At 42.0% G+C, this 23623-nt stretch overlaps 1 protein-coding gene across 4 annotated transcripts in view; it reads left to right on the forward strand.

Moving 5' to 3' along the window:
* TAF7L (TATA-box binding protein associated factor 7 like) overlaps nt 1-23623 on the forward strand; it is a 224037-nt gene that overhangs the window by 75929 nt on the left and 124485 nt on the right. For all 4 annotated transcript variants that reach the window (XM_056540862.1, XM_056540861.1, XM_056540863.1 and 1 more), the window contains 4 exons: nt 10483-10616; nt 10706-10832; nt 12560-12618; nt 12720-12792. In XM_056540862.1, the coding sequence (XP_056396837.1) occupies nt 10483-10616; nt 10706-10832; nt 12560-12618; nt 12720-12792 (393 nt within the window). The remainder of the gene's footprint in view (nt 1-10482; nt 10617-10705; nt 10833-12559; nt 12619-12719; nt 12793-23623) is intronic.

The raw sequence follows: 23623 nt of genomic DNA on the forward strand, positions 1-23623 counted from the left end.
AGGTACACTGGTTGGGAAACACTGTTCTAGCCTATTCAGCTTACACATCATGTTACACCAGTGTTTCCCAACCAGTGTGCCTCCAGCTGTTGAAAAACTAAAACTCCTAGCATGCCCAAAGGCTGTCATGGCATGATGGGAGTTGTAGTTTTGCAACACCTGGAGGCACCCTGGTTGGGAAACACTGATGTATGCCCTACAGAGGTGTGGTGAACTACAACCCCCAGGAGACTACAGAGGCAGCATGCTGGTGTTATACCACAGACTGAAGACTCCTGAATGACACATGCTGGGAGTTGTAGTCCCTTTTGTGTGTGTATAACAGTGTATCCCAACCAGGGCTGATTACATTAGTGTGCTGTGTATAAGGGGGCTGACCCGGGAAAATAGTAGGATGGGTAAAGGGCGGAACAAAAAAAAAGTGTCGCCCCAAACCAGCAAGGCATGTGGCATGCTGGGATTTGTAGTTTTCAGCACAGCAAGAAACAGGAAATAGAAGCAAAGATAGGAAAACAAAGTGGGGGATAAGAAGACCACAAAGAACGGAAATAGATTAGGCTAAACAACAAGAATAGAAATGAAACAAAACAAATAGGGTAAGTCAAAAACGGAAAAACACGTTGACCACCGGAGTACCCCTTTAAGGACAGAGCCCTTTTTCACCTTAAGGACACAGCAATTCAAAATCTTCATTTTATTACACTCTCATGTTCTTGTAAACCCAGTTTTTGATATTTTACAAGGGGTGAAATGAGAAAAAGCCCCCCAAAATTTGTAACCCAATTTCTCTCGAATAAGGAAATCTCATAGGTGGATGTCAAGTGCTCTGTGGGTGCACTACAAGGCTCAGAAGGGAAGGAGCGACAATGGGATTTTGGAGAGGAAGTTTTTCTGAAATGGTTTTTGGGGGGCATGTCACATTTAGGAAGTCCCTATGGTGCCAGAAAAGCAAAAACACCCCAACATGGCAAACTATTTTGGAAACTACACCCCTCAAGGAATGTAACAAGGGGTCCAGTGAGCCTTAACACCACACAGGTGTTTGACAAATTTCTGCTAAAGTTGGACAGGAAAATTAAAAATTAGATTTTTTTCACTAAAATGCCGATGTTACCCCACATTTTTCATTTTCACAATGGGTAATTGGAGAAAAAGCTTCCCACAATGTGTAACTCCATTTCAAAATGTGTATCCCCATATGTGGATGTAAATTGCTCTGCGGGCGAACTACAATGCTCAGAAGAGGAGCGCCATTGAAAGTTTGGTGAGAGAATTTGGTTGGAATAGAAGTCGGGGGCCATGTGCGTTTACAAAGCCCCCTGTGTTGCCAGAACAGTGAACCCCCTCCACATGTGACCCCATTTTGGAAACTACACCCCTCACAGAATTTAATAAGGGGTGCAGTGAACCTTTACACCCCCCTGGCGTTTGACAGATCTTTGGAACAGTGGGCTGTGCAAATGAAAAATAAAATTTTTCATTTTCGAGGACCACTTTCCAAAAATCTGTCAGACACCTGTGGGATGTAAATGCTCACTGTACCCCTAATTACATTACGTGAGGGGTGTAGTTTCCAAAATGAGGTCACATGTGGGGGCGGTCCATTGTTCTGGCACTATGGGGGCTTTGTAAACGCACTTGGCCTTCAATTTCGGACGCATTCTCTCTCCAAAATCCCAATGGCGCTCCTTCTTTTCTAAGCATTGTAGTGCGCCAGCAGAGCAATTTACATATGGGGTCACATCTGGGTATTTATTGTTTTGCATTTATGTCAGAACTGCTGTAAAATCAGCCACCCCTTTTAAGACCTCAAATGTGCATAGTGCACTCTCACTCCTGAGCCTTGTTGTGCGTCTGCAGAACATTTTACGCCTACATATGGGGTATTTCCGTGTTCAAGAGAAATTGCGTTACAATTTTTCGGTGTTTTTTTTTTTTTTTCCTTTTACCGCTTGAGAAAATTAAAAGTATGGGGCAACACCAGCATGTTAGTGTAAAAATTTATTTGATGGTGTAGAACCCAACTTTACCTTTTCATAAGGGGTAAAAGGAGAAAAAGCTCCCCAAAATTTGTAAAGCAATTTCTCCCAAGTACGGAGATACCCCATTTGTGGCCCAAAACTGTTTCCTTGAAATAAGACAGGGCTCCAAAGCGAGAGCGCCTTGCGCATGTGAGGCCTAAATTGGGGACTTGAATCCGCCACAAAAATACCCCACGGAAGTGTTTCCCAAACAGGGTGTCTCCAGCTGTTGCAAAACTCCCAGCATGCCTGGACAGTCGGTGGCTGTCCGGCAATGCTGGGAGTTGTTGTTTTTCAACAGCTGGAGGCTCTGTTTTGGAAACAGTGCCGTACAAGACGTTTTTTTTATTGGGGGGGGGGGACTGTGTAGGGGTATATGTATATGTAGTGTTTTAGTTTTTATTTTGTATTGGTGTAGTGTAGTGTTTTTAGGATACATTCACACGGTTGGGTTTACAGTGAGTTTGAGCTGCGGCTGAAAATTTGCCACATCTCAAACTTGCAGCAGAAAACTTGCTGTAAACCCACCCGTGTGAATGTACCCTGGCAAACCTCCAGCTGTTGCAAAACTACAACTCCCAGCATGCACTGACAGACCATACATGCTGGGAGTTGTAGTTATGCAACAGCTGGAGGTACATTGGTTGTGAAGCACTGAGTGTGTGTTACTTAACTCTGTGTTACTTAACTCGCAACTAGTGTGCCTCCAGCTGTTGCAAAACTACAACTCCCAGCATGTACAGTATCTCAGTGCATGCTGGGATTTGTATTTTTGCAACAGCTGGAGGCACACTGGTTGCGAAACACTGAGTTAGGTAAGAAACTCTGTTTCATAACCAGTGTGTCTCCAGCTGTTGCAAAACTGCAACAATCAGCATGCATTGACAGTCGAAGGGCATGTTGAGAGTTGTAGTTATGCAACAGCTGAATGCACACTTTTACATAGAAAAAATGTGCCTCCAGCTCTTGCATAACTACAACCTCCAGCATGCAAAGACTACCAAAGGGCATGCTGGGAGTTGTAGTTGGAACTCCAGCTGTTGCAAAACTAAAACTCCCAGCATGCCCTTTGGCTTTGCATGTTGCAAGTTGTTGCTAAGCAACAGTAGGAGGTGAACAGGCCTCACCTCCTGCCGTATCCTTACGTCGGGACCGCCACCGCTGTATCCTGCCGCCGGGACCAATCCTGCTGCTCCTGTCGCCACCACCGCACACGAGGGGACCCCCTCCGGACCAGGGCAAGGTAGGAGACCCCCCGCCGGCACCGATCTCCGCTCCGATCGTCGTCCCCAGCAGGTCCGTGATTGGTCGGACCGATCAATCACGTGATCGTGAGGTGGCACCCGTGCCACCTCACTCCTGCTGGGTAAGGGTGAATTGGGCTGTCTCGGATAGCCCCTTTCACCCTTTTTTTTACCAGGTCACCTGAGACCCGATTGACCCGGAATAGCGGCAAATCGTCGGTCTGAATTAACCGGCGATTTGCTGGGCTATATGCCAGGATGGCTGCTGATAGATACCAGCAGTCATCCAATTCCGATCACCGCGTCCAGAGACGCGGTGATCCAGGAAAGCTGCGCCGTAAGTGTACGGCGCTGTGCGCTAAGCACTTCTTAGCAGCGCCGTACTTTTACCGCACGTGTCCTTAAGGGGCTAATAATACCTTCAACTTTTTTTTGCATCACTCGAGAAACGAGACGTGAAAACAGTACTAAAATCATTATTATTTTTATTCTTTTATTTTTCGCCTTATTTTCAGGATTTTGATTTTTGTTTTTGTTTGTTTGATTCTATTTACTGCATCTGCTTTTTTTTTTTTTCTTGCTCCTTTTTATTACTGCTTTTGGGTATCCTTTGTCCAAAAATGTTTTTTTCTATTTTTACTTGTTCTTCATAACATAATTTTTCTGAACAATTTCTTTTTATTCCATTTGGACAACTTACCAGAATATAAATTTACAGATGGCTACTATTATAATGTTGATACCCATTCGCATCAGTGTATTTAAAAAAAGTTTTAGTATGTGCTCTATTCTCTTTAATATAAATTTCCAAGTCTAAAAAGGTGATAACTTCTTTACTAATATGCTCTTTAAATTGTAAACCCCATTCATTACTGTTCAATTCCATTAAAAATTCATAAAAAGCAATTTTACTACCCTCCCAAATAATAAACAATTAGTCTATGAACCTTCTATAAAATTTTATGTGGGACTGATAGGGACTGTCCTCAATGCACAATTTCACTACTGCCCCCATGTACAAATTTGCAAAAAAAAAAAAAAGGTACTCCTTTTGCGCCCATAGCGGTCCCATGGTGCTGAATAAAATATTTATTGTCAAATACAAAATAGTTATGACTTAAAATAAAATTCAAACTTTGCACAATAACATTTTTTATGGCTGTCTGGCATTAAAATATCTGTAAGTAACAATTCCTCAATCACCCTAACCCCCTTTTCCTGCAGAATGTTAGAGTATAATGAAACTATGTCCATAGTTATAAACCATAAATTGTCATTCCATTCACTCCCATCTAATAATTGCAATAGCTGGCCAGAGTCTCTTAAATAAAGCCATAACATAATTTTGTAATATGCAATCCACATATTCCCCTAGCCTACTCATCAGGGAATCAACCCCTGCCACAATAGGCCTTCCTGGTGGGCATAGGGGGTTCTTTTGTAATTTTGGCAAAAAATTAAAAGTAAGGGGTTGATGGGTTTTTGCTATTAACAAATAATCTTTCCCTTTTTTCTATAGCTCCCTTTTCATAACCTTCTTTCACCACACCCTCCAATTTCTTCTTAAACACTTCCATAGTCTCCTTCCAATTTTCTATAGTATTTTGTATCCTCAATGATCCGCAAAGATTCTTCTATGTAATAATTTCTAGATAATGCAACAATCCCCCCCTCTTTATCAGTCTTTTTTTATAACTTTATAACTCAGTCTTTATTCTCTTTAAACCTTCTTAATGTTATTTTTTCGTTCTCGGACATATTCTTATTTCCCTCCCTATGCTTTCCTCCCCCCTCCCCCCATTTTCTGTGTCCAATTTCTTTAAATCACATAGTACCATATCATAGAACATGTCAATGTAATTTGCTCTACTATGAGTAGGATTGAACCTTGACCTATTCATTAAACCTGAAGGAATGGGATCATTCAGAAGGGTCTCTGAAATTTTATCAGGATCCCCATTCCAAATTTCTACAGCTTTCTGATCTTGCTGAGATTCAGATTTTTCATTTGTAAAAACTTTTATTTATTTTTTTATGTTATGAAGAACAAGCAAAAATAATAGAAAAAAGATTTTTGGACATGGGAAACCCAAAAGTGGAAATAAAAGGTACAAGAAAAGAAGCAGAGGCAGGAGATAAAATTGAACGAAATATAAAAGATCAAAATCCTCCAAATAAGGTGAAAAATAGGAGAAAGGATAAAAATAATAATAATTATTTAAGTACTGCTTTCACATCTCGTTTCTCAAGTGATACAAAAAAAAGTTGAAGGTATTATTAGAAAAAATTGGGTGATCTTACAACACGATCCCTTTTTAAAAGAAAGTTTTAAAGATAATGATTTTAAACCTAAATTTATATATAGACTAGCCAGAGCTGTGGCACAAGCCATTGCCCCTCCTATCAGTGTTTAAATAAAAATTTGAGTAAAGAAAAAAAGTACAAACAACAAAATGGTACATTTAAATCCAATAAAAAAAAAATGTGGTACATGTTCACATATAGAAAATGGCAAAAAGTGCATTATTAGCTTGTCCACGGGAGAAATAATAGACATTAAGATGCATTTAGATTGAGGGGTCCTCAAACAAAAAAAAAGACTATGAACAAATTCCTATGCACACTTCTATATCTTATTAGTGGACTACCCCTTTTAAGTATGCAGCACAGTTCCCCCCACATTAGGTTGGCAGTATAGTTCTCCCCACATTAGGTTGTAGTTCCCCCACATTAGGTTGGTAGTATAGTTCCCCCCACATTAAGTTGGCAGTATAGTTCCGCCCAAATTAGGTTGTAGTTCCCCCACATTAGGCTGGCAGTATAGTTCCCACACATTAGGTTCAGTATAGTTCCCCCCCCACATTAGGTGCAGTATAGCCCCCCCCCCCACATTAGGTGCAGTATAGCCCCCCCCACATTAGGTGCAGTATAGCCCCCCCCACATTAGGTGCAGTATAGTTCTCCCCACGTTAGGTGCAGTATAGTTCCCCCCCATGTTAGGTGCAGAATAGTTCCCCCCCACATTAGGTTAGCAGTATAGCCCCCCCCCCCCACATTAGGTTGGTAGTATAGTTCCCCCCCACATTATGTTGGCAGTATAGTCCTGCGTGTGCTACCTCCCGACGGTCCTTGCATTTTTAAAGTAAACGTGGGGCTGCAGAGAATTAACAGGGGCATCCCTGTGTCTCGAAAACATCTTTTGGGACACAGGGATGTCCTTAGTCAGCGGCGGCGGCAAAAACACCCGGCGGGCCGGATAAATGTCCCCGACGAGCCGCATGTGGCCTGTGGGAGGTAGTTTGAGGACCCCTGGATTACGTGATCTACGTGCTAGAATGCCCTTGTGGCATTCAGTATGTAGTGAGAACTTCACTAATGCTCCGAAAATGCATAAACTCACATAGATTTAATATCAGGCGTAGATACCCTAAGCATAGAGTCTCACGGCACTTTGCTACCCACCATAATGCGGATCCCGATCTGCTCCGGGTAATACCGGTGGAGCAGATAGGACAAGGTCAATGCAGGTTTACAAACCTGTGTAGGGGACAGTTTCTATATTTTTAAACTTAATACACTGGCCCTGTATGGTTTTAATGAAGTTAAAGAATGTCCATAGGAGATCAGTATTGAAGAGTTGGTAAGAGCAAGTGGAAAGTATGATGTCCTTTCCGGAGGAAGGAGGATTATAAAAGAATGTAACAGATTGTTGGTGTAAAATCCCTGAGGAAGGGGAGAAGTCCCCGCAACGCGTCGGATCCATTTTTTTATATACATTTTATATGTCTTTTAATACGTATTTGGAATAAATGTTGCCTTTGCTGCTTGATAAAGTGGCATGTGTAAGTCTACTACATTCTTGAGCATACGTGGATGATGAGAAGGAACACCCTTTACTTGAAGTGAGAGCGAGGGAGATTGCGAGGTGGTTCGGTTGGAAGCTGGCCAGAATTGAGGGGGCTAAGGGACGTATGTACCCACCTCAGTAAAGTAAGTGCTTGGATTTTGCAGTACAAAAGGTGCCTGTTGTGTGTGAATATCCTCCGCTCTCCAATTAATTTTTATTTTTTTATATTTTATATTGCATATCGGATGGTGTTCACACCGGTCGGAATGGATTGAAGCGGAGGACAAGGGAGTTCACTTTGGAGATATATGTGAAGTTTGGAGATTGAGTGGTTTGAATGAACCACTGACAGAGTGAAAGTGGAAACTATAATTTTTTGCTTTTCCAACAAAGTGTTTCAGTGAGATCATTGGAGACCGCTCCCAGAAAAAGTTTTTTTCTTGTTTTTACGTATCTTCTAGTATCAACCCCAAATCTAGAATACTAAAAAATGTCTATTCAAGAAAGAAATAAGGAAAAAGTATTTTTGTGGCAGTAATATTGATAGTAACAACTCCAAAAGGGGAAATATGTGTTCAAACAATCAATGTATAATGCAGCAATATGTATAATTTCTTATAATATAGGTGCTTTTATTTGAACACTTAACAAGCCACTGAAAAATAAATACGTGCAGAATGGAGTCCCTGGCAGAGACTGTATATATATTTAAAAAAAATATATATATATATATTTTTATTTTTTTTTATTTTTTTTATGGCAAAAATGTCTACAGAATATGGCAAAAATGTCTACAGAATAATAATCATTAAAAGAAATAATAGAACAGCAGGAGAAAAAAAAGGCAACATACTGTGCTCATAAGCAACTCATAGGAACTTCTTAGTAATAACAATCAATATAGGTCCAAGTCCCATATAATGTTACCAGAATGACAAGGATTAGGATTTATTTATCATAATTAATACAACCCCCCCAATCCTTTCTTCAGTTATTTTATATAGTTATTTATTGACTTCATTTTGATGTTATATTTGGGCTTAGAACTAAAGGGTATATTCTGAAATGTACACTAAAATTTGTTTAGTGGATACCTATACATGCATACCTATACTGATAAATACTGGCTGTAAATTTAACAATGTGCTGAGTAAATTGAGGATTAGTTCTAATAGATGCCATGAGATGCAAATAGAATAAAATAAAAAGGATAAGAAATGGGGAAAAAGTGTTAAAATATTAACAAGCTTTATAAAAATTACGCATAGAAAGTATCTTTTCTAGCGAGATTTTCAATGTTAGAAAAAATTTGTGATATATGCAATAATTATGGTAGACGTGACTAGGAAACTGATCTTGATAAGGCTTTGACTTGATTGAGGAAAGTAAAGTAAAGGCTTGGATCCATTTCTGCACTGAAAGAACAACCTGGCAGTAATGCATCATCAGGGGACAGCCCAACTCGGGCAGGATCTCTTTTAGTGCTGGGCGGTATATCGTTTCATACCGAATACCGTTTTTTTTTTTTCGTGATCTGAATTTTTCATATACCGCAATACCGGTCAGGAGGTGACTGCTGCTGCTGCGGGCGGTTGGTCAGCAGCCTCAGACTTGGCGGCAGCAGTAGACTCAGTGGCAGCCCCACCCTCCGAATACATTTACTAATCGCTCACCAGGGTGGGCCTGCTGCTCCTCTTGTCTCCTCCCGCCGCCGCTGTAGTGCCGGTCAAATTTCCAACTCACACTGCCATTCATTTCCCTGCTCCACCTGCCCTGGATTGCAATCATCAGTCGCCGACCCCCTGCTGGCCCCTTTCACAAGGTAAAAATGTAAAATCTTCTAGAGCACACACTGGCTGTGGCCCCGGCGGTCCGCGATCCTCCTATCTGTGTCTGCAGTCTGCTCTGCACTGCTATACACATGGGGGGGTATGTGCAGAGAAGACTGCAGACAGAGCATTGCACCCTAGTGTCTTCTACAGACCTTAGGGTGCAATGCTCTGCAGTCTGCGCATACCCTCCAATGTGTATAGCAGTGTGTAAATTCCTATACAGGTGGGAGTATTTGCAGATCATTGCACCCTAGTCTGTACTTCAGACAAGGGTGTAATGCTCTGCACATACCCCCACATGTATAGGAATGTACACACATACACACACTGCTATCCACATGGGGGTATGTGTAGACTGCAGAGCATTGCACCGTAGGGCCTTGTACAGACCCCCCTAGGGTGCAATGCTCTTCAGTCGTCTGCACATACCATATGGGAGCTATAACAAAAAGTAAAAAAAGTGTAACATTTTTTTTTAACTCCTTCCCATTTACCCCATCCCTAATAAAAGCTTGAATCCCCCCTTTCCCATTTTTTTTTTTTTTTTACAAAATAATGTTTAAAAAAAAAAAAAAAAAAAAGCTAAAGCATGTGGTATCGCCACGTGTGTTAAAGGTTAATGTCTGAACTATTAAAAAATAATGTTAATTAAATTGCACGGTCGATTGTGTACATGTAAAAAAATTTGCTTCATACATCCCCGTAGGGCAGGTATGTGCAGAGCATTGCATCGGTCAGTGATTTAGGGCCTCTGAGTCTGCAGTCACTGCTATTCACATCTGTACATACACTAGAGTGCAATGCTCTGCACATACATCCCCCCCCCCCCATGTATAGGAATGTACTACACACACCGCTATACATGGGGAGTTTGTACGGAGCATTGCACTCTAATGTATGTACATTCTTATGTTAGCGGGGAAAAAATACTGTTAAATACCATGAAACTGCCATAATTTTGAAAAATACTGTAATATCCATTTTTGATCATACCGCCCAGCACTAATCTCTGTCCCATCTAGTGATGTGGTCTGTGGTCTAGTGACCACAGTGAGCTGCACTCAGTTATTATTTTAAAAATGTCTGATTTCCTTGTTATAATAAAAACTTAATACAATTTTGTTTTTTTAGGGTTTCCTTGTATCATTAAAAAAAAGAATTTCTGTTTTAATAACTAATTTTAAAAGCTCAATAATTTATAATAAAATAATATTTTTATAAAATGTGTGAAAGGTAAACTGTAGAGATTTTTCCGACCGTAACCAATCACAGCTTAGCTTTCACTTTACCGAAACTTAAGATATGAAAGCTGAGCTGTGATTGGTTGCTGTGGGCAAAATCTCTTTAGTTTTTCTCTCACAAGTTTTGATAAATCAGGGCCTTTGCATATAAAAATAGCAGTAAAATAAAGCTTTCAGTCCAAAAACTTTACTGCAAATGTAACCAGCAGAACCAGAAAATGGCTATAAAAAGTGTGTGGTTGTTATGTATGAAAGTATGAGAAGTAAATGGGTATAAATGTTTGTCACTTTTTACAGCGGATGGCCGTCATGGGATTGTGCGTGTTGATAGGGTTCCACTTGCTGCCAAGCTTGTTGATGTTCCATGTATCCTAGAGTGTTTAAAAACCATAGACAAGAAGACTTTTTACAAGACTGCTGACATCTGCCAGGTATTTTTTTACTTTCCTTAATCCAGTTTGATTTTAATATATCAGTATTATGATTTTCTACTTCTTAATATTTTTTTTAATTATTATAGATGTTAGTTTGTACACTTGATGGTGACCTTTACCCACCTTTAGAGGAACCAACTGGAGTAAGCGACCCAAAGACCAGCAAAAAGAAGGACAGGGACAGAGAAAAGAAATTTATTTGGAATCATGGAAGTAAGACTTCTTGTTCTGTATTAGTTAAGGAAGATTAATAAGGTATTCACTAATGGTTGTTGTAGCAGTAGATATTTTATTCAAACATATTTCCTTTAGGGTTGGTTTACATACTGTGTTTCTCCGAAAATAAGACAGGGTCTTATATAAATTTTAGTCACAAAAAACACACTAGGGCTTATTTTCAGGGTAGGGCTTATTTATTTACGGTATGTACCTTGAACAACATGGAGGGGCTGTAGCAGTGTGGAGGATGGGGGGGCTGTAGCAGTGTGGAGAATGGGGGGCTGTAGCAGTGTGGAGGATACAGCACCCCCCCCCCCCCATCCTCCACACTCCTGCAGCCCCCCCATCCTCCACACTCCTACAGCCCCCCCATCCTCCACACTGCTACAGTGCCCCCCCACTCCTCTGCCATAATAAACTACGGTACACATTTCATCCCCATTGGAGACCAGCACTTCCCTACCTTCATACGGTAGCGTCCGCAACTTGTACTGTATGGAAGCTGCAGCTCTCGGCGGTGGCTCAATTATGGTAACTTGCCGTGGGATCAGCCAAGGGGAGGGGGGGGGGTATGGGTTTGGGAAGTCTGCGGGCATTACTGGCGGCCACGGTCCGGATCTGGACCGCGGCCTGCCAGTTGATTACCCCTGGCCTAGGTCTTATTTTCGGGGTAATCCTGATAATCCTGCTATGGCTTACTTTCAGGGAAACAGGGGTAGCATTTTACCAGTATGACAGATGAGTACATTGGCAACTTGTTAATAAGACATGCTGATAGCAGGCCCATTGAGTTTATAGGGTAACTTATTTTGTCTTCGTTTTTTTACTGGTCTGCTAGGTAACTATAAAAGCGCTAGACCCATAGCCATAACATTCTATGGCTCTTGGTCTCGCACTGGAACTGTTACCTAGGAGACCAGCAAGAGGCTCTGGCACACAGTGTGTTATTTGCTGGTTCCTGGGAAAATGGGTGCTTGGAAAAGGTATTTAGAGCACAAATTTTTAAAGCTTCACATTTAGACAGCGTACAGTCATGCTGTGGGCTGCACAATAGTTATAAAAAAGATTCTGCAGCTGGGGTGGGGTGGGGGGGGGTTGCTGATGTCCTTGAAGGAGATATATCAAGCTGAAAAACTTAGAGCTATACGGAGGGGGCGTTCCAGCCACTGTTTCAACAGGGAGGGCTGGGGCCCCATGCAGGATATACCGTAAATCTAGAGGTTGTCCCAGCGGTCAGACCCCCTGCGATCTGAATCTTATCCCCTATCCTTTGGATAGGGATACGTTTTTCAGCATGATACTTCTCCTAATGTAGCCCAGGGTTCAACAAATCCTAAGCAACAGGTTGGCCATGGTGACTAAGAATTTCATGCTAGGTTTTTGTCAGCCCAGGCAGTGGTGATGGTGTACAGAAGTTAGTTGCATGAAAGCTCCCCCCCGCTGCCAGCTATGTGGGTGCTTGGGATGCACTCTGTGTGTGGGTGTGTCGGGGGGGGGGGGGGGGGGGGGTGGTGGTAAGAGAAGAAGGTGTACAAGTTTACCTGCTAGTCCTGACTATACTGGGATAGGCATATAAACGTTAAATTCTTCCTTTTGAATTAATCATGTTTTTAGAAACTTGGGCAACCTAAGAACCTAAGTTATTGACTTCCACTTCAATGATCAATGTGAACCGAGCCTCATTTTACTATTCCAGTTCATGAGTTTATTCCTTCTTTTAGTAACCCTTCCTTTAAAGAATGTACGCAAGAGGCGCTTCAGGAAAACTGCCAAAAAAAAGGTGCGTAGCCTTCATTTTCTGAAGTGATTGTATTGTATTGTGGTGTGCATTTATTTTCTTGTGGTTTTAATATTGATTAATTGTGATGCTTGCACTTGTAGTACATTGAGTCACCAGATGTGGAGAAAGAAGTGAAACGTCTTTTGAGCACAGATGCAGAAGCAGTCAGTGTCCGTATCTTTTCATATCATCACTGGTACTATCCTCCAAGATAATGGAATATGGTCATTAACATGAGATACATAATAGTTATATAGATTATAAGGCTAAAATTAAGACACAAGTCCATTAAGTTCAACCTAAAACCTAACAGTTGATCCTGAGGTAGTCAAAAAAAAACCTATAAGGCAGATGCCAATTGCCCCACAACAGAGGAAGAATTCCTTCCCAACCCCAATATGGCAATCAGAAAAAATGCCTGATCAGCACTCTATCCCCATAAATCTATACATAACTTCCAGACCCCCCTTGATCTTGTTTGAGTCAGACATCACAGCAGAATGTGGCAGAAAGTTTCATAGTCCCACTACTCTTACAGTAAATGCCTGTCTGTGATGATGGTAAAACGTTTTTTCCCCCAAGTCATAAAGGATGTCCCCTTGTAATAGTTACAGGCCTGGATATAAAAAGATCACTAGAAGGATCTCTGTACTGCCCATTCATATATTTGTGCATTGTAATAAAATCGTGCTTAAGACATGTTTTCTCTAAACCAGATAACCCTAAGCTCGATAACCTGTCTCGGTTTTCTAATCTACTCATACTGTTAACTACCTTGGTTGACCTCCTCTGCACCCGCTCTAGTTCAGCCATGTCCTACCTATATACAGGTGACACAATATATGGTCTGACTAGTGATTTATTCAGAGGCAAACCTATGTGCTTGTCATACACTTCTATTTATATATCATTGTGGCTGACCTGCATATCAAGATTGGAATATGTGGCCTTTTTTTTGTGTAATTTTATTTTGAGTAATTGTCCCATTTTCTCAGATTTTTCCCCCCCCTCTAATGTTAGTGTGGGGATTCAGAAGAGACTGTGGACCCTTGATGTGGGTTGCAAGCTTTCCTCTTTTTGGGCAAAATATCAATACCTCCTATTTATCTTATGTAGTGTATAGCTTACCTGATGTGGTCTGGCCTTGTGATACTGGGCGAGCCTGAGTGGCCAGTGCTTTGTGAGGTGCACATATGGGATGATGGGCAGTCTGCTTGATCGAATAGTATGGGCGTCGCTAAGAGTTTGATAACCAGCATGGTGCACTACACGCTATCATGTAACTGGAACCCTGTGTATGTCTTATCTGTGTGCAACTATAATACAAAACAATCCCAAGAGGAGATTCAGCACATGATTACCTCTAGTGCTGTGCAAAGTATCCACCAGCCTGCCAGGGCTTGAATTAACCAACAAGTCCTCTAAACACAAGATACAGTACCGGTCACAAGGTCAGGTCTAATTTCAGGCTTAAAAATGTATTGAACATTTCGGCTAGAGAGCCTTTTTCACGCAGCTGCCTCCCTCATGAATAGTAGGTTGTTTATTAGTATTTTGCACCTGTGCCACCTCCCTCCTATAGCATTGTGCATATCCTGTTGGAAATAGGTGTCTAACCTACCCTTGTATCGGTAATCAGTAAGTGTGGCCTTAATGTTTTATTATTTAGCACATAATTGTGCATTTTCGTTTTTATAGTCCAAATGTATAACTTTACATTTATTCACCTTAACCCCTTAAGGACGGAGCCCTTTTTCACCTTAACCCCTTCCCGCTATTGGACGTATGCATACGTCCAGGCGAATTACACGTTCGCGCAAATGGACGTATGCATACGTCCAAGCGATCTTCTGCTCTGCCGCGGGCAGCGCAGGAGATCGCGGGTGGGACTCAGCTGTCAATCACAGCCGGAGTCCCACCGCAGCTGCCAGGGCCGCGATCGCGCCGGTCCCGGCAGCATTAACCCCATAGATGCCCTGATCAGTTCTGATAACTGCATCTATGGTGTTTGCAGGGGGAGCGCTCTCCCCCTGCCCATCAACGGCGGCTCCGCGACAAAATAAGGGGGATCGAGGGTGTCCAAGACACCCTCGATCCCCCTTGAAGAGATAGGAGTGAGGTGGCAGGGTTACCACCCCTCCTATCCCTGCTATTGATCGGCGGAGCGGCCGACCAATAGCAGACTGGGGGCGGGGGGGTTAAAGTTCGGTTCCCCCCGCTATGCCCACCCATCGGTGTCCGGGCACAGCGGGGGGAACCGTGTAGTAGCGGCGGCAGCGGCGATCACTTACCCGGCGGCGGCTGTGATCACGGCGGCGGTGGAGGTAAGTATGACGCCGCGTGTCCAGAGTCTGTTGCCTAGCAACATCTGCAGGGCGACCGTTTAGAGAGTGGTCTCTAAACTGTCGCCCTCCAGATGTTGCAAAACTACAACTCCCACCATGCCTTGACAGCTGTTTGCTGTGTTGGCATGCTGGGAGTTGTAGTTTTGCAAGATTTAGAGGGGTTCAGGCTGGAGATCACTGAGAGTGGTCTCTAAACTGTAGCCCTCCAGATGTTACAAAACTACAACTCCCAGCATGCCCAGACAGCAGTTTGCTGTCTTAGCATGCTGAGATTTGTAGTTTTGCAACATCTGGAGGGCCACAGTTTAGAGACCACTGTCAGTGATCTCTAGCCTGAACCCCTCTAAATCTTGCAAAACTACAACTCCCAGCATTCAGGAACAGCAAATAGCTGTCTCGGCATGCTGGGAGTTGTACTTGCGTGCCTCCAGCTGTTGCATAACTACATCTCCCAGCATTCCCTTTGGCAATCAGTACATGCTGAGAGTTGTAGTTCTGCAACAGCTGGAGGCACACTGGTTGGGAAATACCGAGTTAGGTAATAGGTTCTATTACCTAACTCAGTATTTTTCAACCAGTGTGCCTCCAGCTGTAGCAAAACTACAACTCCCAGCATGCACGTTCTGTCAGTGCATGCTGTGAGTTGTAGTTTTGCCCCCCCCCCCCATGTGAATGTACTGGTTACATTCACACTGGCGGCGGATTACAGCGAGTTCCCTGCTTCAAGTTTGAGCTGCAGCAGCCGCAGCTCAAACTCCTAGCGGGAGACTCAGTGTAATCCGCCGTCAGTGTGAATGTAACCTAAAAACACTACACTAACATAAAATAAAGAGTAAAACACTACATATACACACGTACACTGCCCCCCCCCCCCACCACCCCTTCCCCCCCAATAAAAATGAAAAACGTATCCTACAGCAGTGTTTCCAAAACGGAGCCTCCAGCTGTTGCAAAACAAAAACTCCCAGCATTTCCGGACAGCCATTGACTGTCCAAGCATGCTGGGAGTTTAGCAACAGCTGGAGGCACCCTGTTTGAGAATCACTGGTGTAGAATACCCCTATGTCCACCCCTATGCAAATCCCTAATTTAGGCCTCAAATGCACATGGCGCTCTCACTTTGGAGCCCTGTCGTATTTCAAGGCAACAGTTTAGGGCCACATATGGGGTATCGCCGTACTCGGGAGAAATTGCATTACAAATTTTGGGGGGGCTTTTTCTCCTTTTACCCCTTATGAAAAGGTAAAGTTGGGGTCTACACCAGCATGTTAGTGTAAAAAAAAAAAACATTTTTGTACACTAACATACTGGTGTTGCCCCATACTTTAAAATTTCACAAGCGGTAAAAGAAAAAACGCCTCCAAAATTTGTAACGCAATTTCTCCTGAGGACGGAGATACCCCATATGTGGGCGCAAAGTGTTCTGGGGGCGCACAACAAGGCTCAGAAGGGAGAGTGCACCATGTAAATTTGAGGTCTAAATTGGTGATTTGCACAGGTGTGGCTGATTTTTACAGCGGTTCTGACATAAGTGCAAAACAGTAAATACCCACATGTGACCCCATTTTGGAAACTACACCCCTCACGGAATGTAACAAGGGGTACAGTGAGCATTTACACCCCACAGGTGTCTGACAGATCTTTGAAACAGGGGTCTGTGAAAATGAAAAATAACATTTTTAATTTGCACAGCCCACTGTTCCAAAGATCCGTCAAATGCCAGTGGGGTGTAAATTCTCCCTGCACACCTTATTACCTTCCGTGAGGGGTGTAGTTTTAAAAATGGGGTCACATGTGGGGGGGTCCACTGTTCTGGCACCACGGGGGGGCTTTGGAAATGCACATGGCCAAATTCTCTCTCCAAAAGCTCAATGATGCTCCTTCTCTTCTGAGCATTGTAGTTCGCCCCCAGTGCACTTCACGTCCACTTATTGGGTATTTCCATACTCAGAAGAGATGGGGTTACAAATTTTGGGGGGGTATTTTCTGCTATTATCCCTTGTAAAAATGTAAAATTTGGGGGAAAACAAGCATTTTAGTGTAAAAAAAAATATTTTTTTTTTTACATATGCAAAAGTCGTGAAACACCTGTGGGGTATTAAGGTTCACATTACCCCTTGTTACGTTCCCCAAGGGGTCTAGTTTCCAAAATGGTATGCCATGTGGGTTTTTTTTTTCTGTCCTGGCACCATAGGTGCTTCCTAAATGCGGCATGCCCCCAGAGCAAAATTTGCTTCCAAAAAGCCAAATGTGACTCCTTCTCTTCTGAGACCTGTAGTGCGCCAGCAGAGCACTTTTCATCCCCATATTGGGTGTTTTCTGAATCGGGAGAAATTGGGCTTCAAATTTTGGGGGTATTTTCTGCTATTACCTTTTTTAAAAATGTTAAATTTTTGCTAAACCAAGCATTTTTGCTAAAAAATAATTTTTTTTTTTTTACATATGCAAAAGTCGTGAAACACCTGTGGGGTATTAAGATTCACTTAACCCCTTGTTACGTTCCCCGAGGGGTCTTGTTTCCAAAATGGTAGGCCATGTCGTTTTTTTTTGCTGTCCTGGCACCATAGGGGCTTCCTAAATGCGACATGCCCCCAGAGCAAAATTTGCTCTCAAAAAGCCAAATATGACTCCTTCTCTTCTGAGCATTGTAGTTCGCCCGTAATGCACTTCAGGTCAACTTATGGGGTACCGCCATACTCAGAAGAGATGGGGTTACAAATTTTGAGGGGTATTTTCTGCTATTAACCCTTGCAAAAATGTGAAATTTGGGGGGAAACACACATTTTAGTGAAATTTTTTTTTTTTTTTTACATATGCAAAAGTCATGAAACACCTGTGGGGTATTAAGGCTCACTTAATTCCTTGTTATGTTCCTCAAGGGGTCTAGTTTCCAAAATAGTATGCCATGTTTTTTTTTTTTTTGCTGTTTTGGCACCATAGGGGCTTCCTAAATGCAACATGCCCCCAAAAAACCATTTCAGAAAAACGTACTCTCCAAAATCCCCTTGTCGCTCCTTCGCTTCTGAGCCCTCTACTGCGCCCGCCGAACAATTTACATAGACATATGAGGTATGTGCTTACTCGAGAGAAATTGGGCTACAAATATAAATATAAATTTTATCCTTTTACCCCTTGTAAAAATTCAAAAATTGGGTCTACAAGAACATGCAAGTGTAAAAAATGAAGATTTAGAATTTTCTCCTTCACTTTGCTGCTTTTCCTGTGAAACACCTAAAGGGTTAAAACACTTACTGAATGTCATTTTGAATACTTTGGGGGGTGCAGTTTTTGTAATGGGGTCATTTATGGGGTATTTCTAATATGAAGACCCTTCAAATCCACTTCAAACCTGAACTGGTCCATGAAAAATAGCGAGTTTGAAAATTTTGTGAAAAATTGTAAAATTGCTGCTGAACTTTGAAGCCCTCTGGTGTCTTCCAAAAGTAAAAACTCGTCAATTTTATGATGAAAATATAAAGTAGACATATTGTATATGTGAATCCAAAAAAAAAATATTTGGAATATCCATTTTCCTTACAAGCAGAGAGCTTCAAAGTTAGAAAAATGCAAAATTTTCAATTTTTTCATCAAATTTTGGGATTTTTCACCAAGAAAGGATGCAAGTTACCACAAAAATTTACCACTATGTTAAAGTAGAATATGTCACGAAAAAACAATCTCGGAATCAGATTGATAAGTAAAAGCATCCCAGAGTTATTAATGTTTAAAGTGACAGTGGTCAGATGTGCAAAAAAGGGCTGCGTCCTAGAGGTGAAAATGGGCTGTGTCCTTAAGGGGTTAAGGACCGAGGGTTTTTCCGTTTTTGCATTTTCGTTTTTCCTCCTTTTTGCACCTAAAAATCCATATGATGGCTTATTTTTTGCGCCACCAATTCTACTTTGTAATGACGTCAGTCATTTTGCCCAAAAATCTACGGCGAAATGGAAAAAAAAAATCATTGCGAGACAAAATTGAAAAAACCCCCCGCTGTTTTGTAACTTTTGGGGGCTTCCGTTTCTATGTAGTACATTTTTCGGTAAAAATGACACCTTATCTTTATTCTATAGGCCCATACGATTAAAATGATACCCTACTTATATAGGTTTGATTTTGTCGTACTTCTGGAAAAAATCATAACTTCATGCATGAAAATTAATCCGTTTAAAATTGTCATCTTCTGACCCCTATAACTTTTTTTTATTTTTGCGCGTATGGGGCGGTATGAGGGCTCATTTTTTGCGACGTGATCTGGTTTTTAGCGGTTCCATTTTTGCTTTGATAGGACTTATTGATTGCTTTTTATTCATTTTTTCATGATATAAAAAGTGACCAAAAATGCACTATTTTGGTCTTTGGAATTTTTTTGCGCGTACGCCATTGACCGTGCGGTTTAATTAACGATATATTTTTATAATTCGGACATTTCCGCACGCGGCGATACCATATATGTTTATTTTTATTTACACTGTTTTTTTTTTTTTTTTTTATGGGTGATTCAAACTTTTAATAGGGAAGGAGTTAAATGATCTTTATTCACTTTTTTTCACTTTTTTTTTTCAGTGTTATAGCTCCCATAGGGACCTATAACACTGCACACACTGATCTTTCACATTAATCACTGGTTTCTCATAGGAAACCAGTGATTGAGGATTCTGCCGCTTGACTGCTCATGCCTGGATCTCAGGCAATGAGCAGTCATTCGGCGATCGGACAGCGAGGAGGCAGGTAGGGTCCCTCCAGCTGTTCTGTAAGCTGTTCGGGATGCCGCGATTTCGCCACGGCTATCCCGAACAGCTCACTGAGCTAACCGGCATACTTTCACTTTAGACGCGGCGTTCAACTTTGAACGCTGCGTCTAAAAGGTTAATAGCATGCGGCACCGCGATCAATGCCGCGCACTATTAGCCACGGGTCCCGGCCGTTGTTAGAGGCCGGACCCGACGCGCTATGACGCGGGGTCACGCCGTGGCCCCGCGTTATAGATCGGGAGTGAATTCACCAAAAGATCACCGAAGTGATCCACTAATTCCCTATATTTCCCATATATTTGTTGAAAGGTATAATCTTTATTAATTCCAAAACACCAACAAAAAAGGAGTTAAAATTGCAGTGTATCTCTCCTCCTGTATTATAAATTATCTGTGCCAGCCAGGCATCACCTACTATCTACCTGTGTGTACCTGCAGTGTACACACGGTTAGTGGAGGAGTCTACACTGTATATTAAAAAACCTATCCTATGCCCCCCTCGACATGTTTCGCCGCAAGACGCGGCTTTGTCAAGAGGCTTAGGGGCACTGAATGAAAAAGCGCCAAAACAGGGGTTAAATAACCTCCTATTGTGACATCATGGTGGGGTGATATCCACTTCTGATTGGTGGGACACCATCCCGTCCAATCATCCTCTATTTAATTTGATGGACATTTCCATGCACCTATTGCTGCTCTCGTAATTCAACCAATCCGCACAGTTGTTTATTGGTTGCCTCGGTAATGCATCACATGATTAGTGCGTCATGATCTCAGAGCCGATGTTCGCATCCGCCTCCTGCGCTATGACCCCTGCACGAGCTCTTGTACCAGCGCCGATATCCACATCCGCTTCCTGCGCCGTGACCCCTGCGCGAGCTCTTACACCAGCGAGCGTACCTTACTGTCGGAGCTGCGCAGCTCAATATGCGCGGGGACTTAGTCTCCACGGGCATTTCCAAATAGATATAATAGTCAGTCACTATGTAATTTCATATGCGCCAGAATTTTTCTATATAAGGGCTGCATGATGTAATCTGCGCACATATTTGATCTTTCATAGTGCTCCATGTTAATGGGGATAAGCTCCAATAAAATACATTATTGCTCTATATGATATTATATATTATTCTATATTGTATATTATTATCACCATAGAAGTAGTTAATTATTTAGTGATAATTAGAAGGCAGCATATTGGTCCATCATGGTTAGTCCATCTACGATTCCCTCCCTGATGTCACTTCGGCAGGGTGTTTAATAATTGTGTTGATAATAGTACACGATGTTTATACATTATGGCAGCTATTCTAAATGAATGCTGAAAAGGTAAACCCCTCATTGAGTCCATTAGGGCTCAAGCTTTTGAGTCGCTGTATCCATCTTGCTTCTTCACGGAGTAATTTCTTATCTAAGTTGCCTCTTCTGGGGCCCAATGTCATCTTAATTAGTCCCCAAAATTTAAGGGTTTGTATATCACCTCTATGAAAATTTCTAACATGTCTCGCCAGTGGGGTATCAGTCCCGGTGCGGATAGTGCTGAGATGTTGAGATATCCGTCTTCTCAGTTGCTGTGTGGTTTTGCCCACATATAGCTTACCACATCCGCACTGGGCAATATATATTACTCCAGAGGTCTGGCAGTTGATGAAATCCCTAATAACATATTTCTTGTTATCAATTGGGTTAACAAATTCTTTCATCCTAGGCAAGAAACCACAAAAGGTACACTTTCCACAGGGATGGGACCCTTTTATTGTAGACTTGAGCCATGTTCTTTCAGTTTTTTCAGCATAGAGGCTGCGCATATTGAGCTGCGCAGCTCCGACAGTAAGGTACGCTCGCTGGTGTAAGAGCTCGCGCAGGGGTCACGGCGCAGGAAGCGGATGTGGATATCGGCGCTGGTACAAGAGCTCGCGCAGGGGTCATAGCGCAGGAGGCGGATGCGAACATCGGCTCTGAGATCATGACGCACTAATCATGTGATGCATTACCGAGGCAACCAATAAACAACTGTGCGGATTGGTTGAATTACAAGAGCAGCAATAGGTGCATGGAAATGTCCATCAAATTAAATAGAGGATGATTGGACGGGATGGTGTCCCACCAATCAGAAGTGGATATCACCCCACCATGATGTCACAATAGGAGGTTATTTAACCCCTGTTTTGGCGCTTTTTCATTCAGTGCCCCTAAGCCTCTTGACAAAGCCGCGTCTTGCGGCGAAACATGTCGAGGGGGGCATAGGATAGGTTTTTTAATATACAGTGTAGACTCCTCCACTAACCGTGTGTACACTGCAGGTACACACAGGTAGATAGTAGGTGATGCCTGGCTGGCACAGATAATTTATAATACAGGAGGAGAGATACACTGCAATTTTAACTCCTTTTTTGTTGGTGTTTTGGAATTAATAAAGATTATACCTTTCAACAAATATATGGGAAATATAGGGAATTAGTGGATCACTTCGGTGATCTTTTGGTGAATTGGTTTAAATAACCCTCCATATATTGGTCCGCAGTTGGATCATATATCAATAGGGGTTAACTCCCCCACTATTGGACCTGACCATATACGGTACAAAAAGGGAAGTCTCCCATATTATGGCAGGTTTCCTCTCAAACAAGCTGAATCCTGAATTATTTATGACTGAAGCTCAGCATGTCTTCTCCTCTAATGAATTGCCTCTAAATCAGGTGGATATAAATACAGCATTTCGCAATTTACAGAGAATATATAAGAAATATTTGCGCTCCTGGTGGGAGGTAGCAAGTCTAGAGACTTATCTTCAACAAGGCTTGGTATATAGAGGACTACGAATTAATATAGTCCCTAATTCGCACCAGGAAGACCCTGATTTTATTACTGGGTGGCAAAAAGTACTCACCGAGAACTCATTACGTATGATAGATTATCTACTATCCTATGAGATAAAAGCCTTTAACTCAGTAAGCATCTTATTAGAGACCAAACTAGAGGAGATACAGACCTTCAAAAGTAATCCTGATTTTACTAACTGGGAACAACGATTACAAAGGAACATTCAGAATTTACAATCGGAAATCAAAGAAAAGAAACATAAGAAGTATATACGGGATAAAAAGGATTTTGAGTCCGGACAAATATATACAAAAAAACCCGTGGATACCTCTTATAATAAATATACTGATATCTCCGAATCTGATTATTCCGAATCAGACGATCAGTCCAAAATTAACACACCAAAATATCAGTTCAATCAACAGATCAAAAACAAATATCACAAAAAAAGACCTCCTTACAACAAAAAGACTGGATATAGAGGATCTAAAAATCCTAATCAACATCAGGGATTTAATAACCATAACTACCAGTACCCTCAATCACAAGCACAGGGTATTACCCAGTATCAGACACAACAAGGTGGCATAGCGACAAACCCCCATACAGCTAATAATAATTTATCGAATCCTACTAGCTTCCCTCAACAACAATGGGGAGGAAGTGCAGTTCACCCCCAACAGACAGGACCAAAACAAATGGGTGCTCCTCAACAAGGAGGTCCCAAACAAACGGAAATGCCTCCCAATATGCCGATACCAATAATAAATCGAAATGGAGAGGGATCCGCCTCCATTACATCTTATTCGTCTGCCTTACAGTTTACACCTTTGATACAGCCATCTATAACAACTACGGCAGCACAAATTATGTCAGGAGGCCAGAATCCAAACATATCCCCCCTTTTTTTAGGGGAAGGCGTCCAGTTGAGGGACAGGGACAAATGGGCGTATCCGTCCAACAAGAAAAACTAGATGAGGAGAAGAAGGATGAAATGCAGATATGCAATTTTTCATCGTATATCCTCACTAAGGATCAGATTAAGCTGTTGAAAAAGGGACTATCCTATACACCTACACCACAATTTGA

The sequence above is a fragment of the Hyla sarda genome, chromosome 9 (genome assembly GCF_029499605.1).
Source record: "Hyla sarda isolate aHylSar1 chromosome 9, aHylSar1.hap1, whole genome shotgun sequence".
Classification (NCBI taxonomy): domain Eukaryota; kingdom Metazoa; phylum Chordata; class Amphibia; order Anura; family Hylidae; genus Hyla; species Hyla sarda.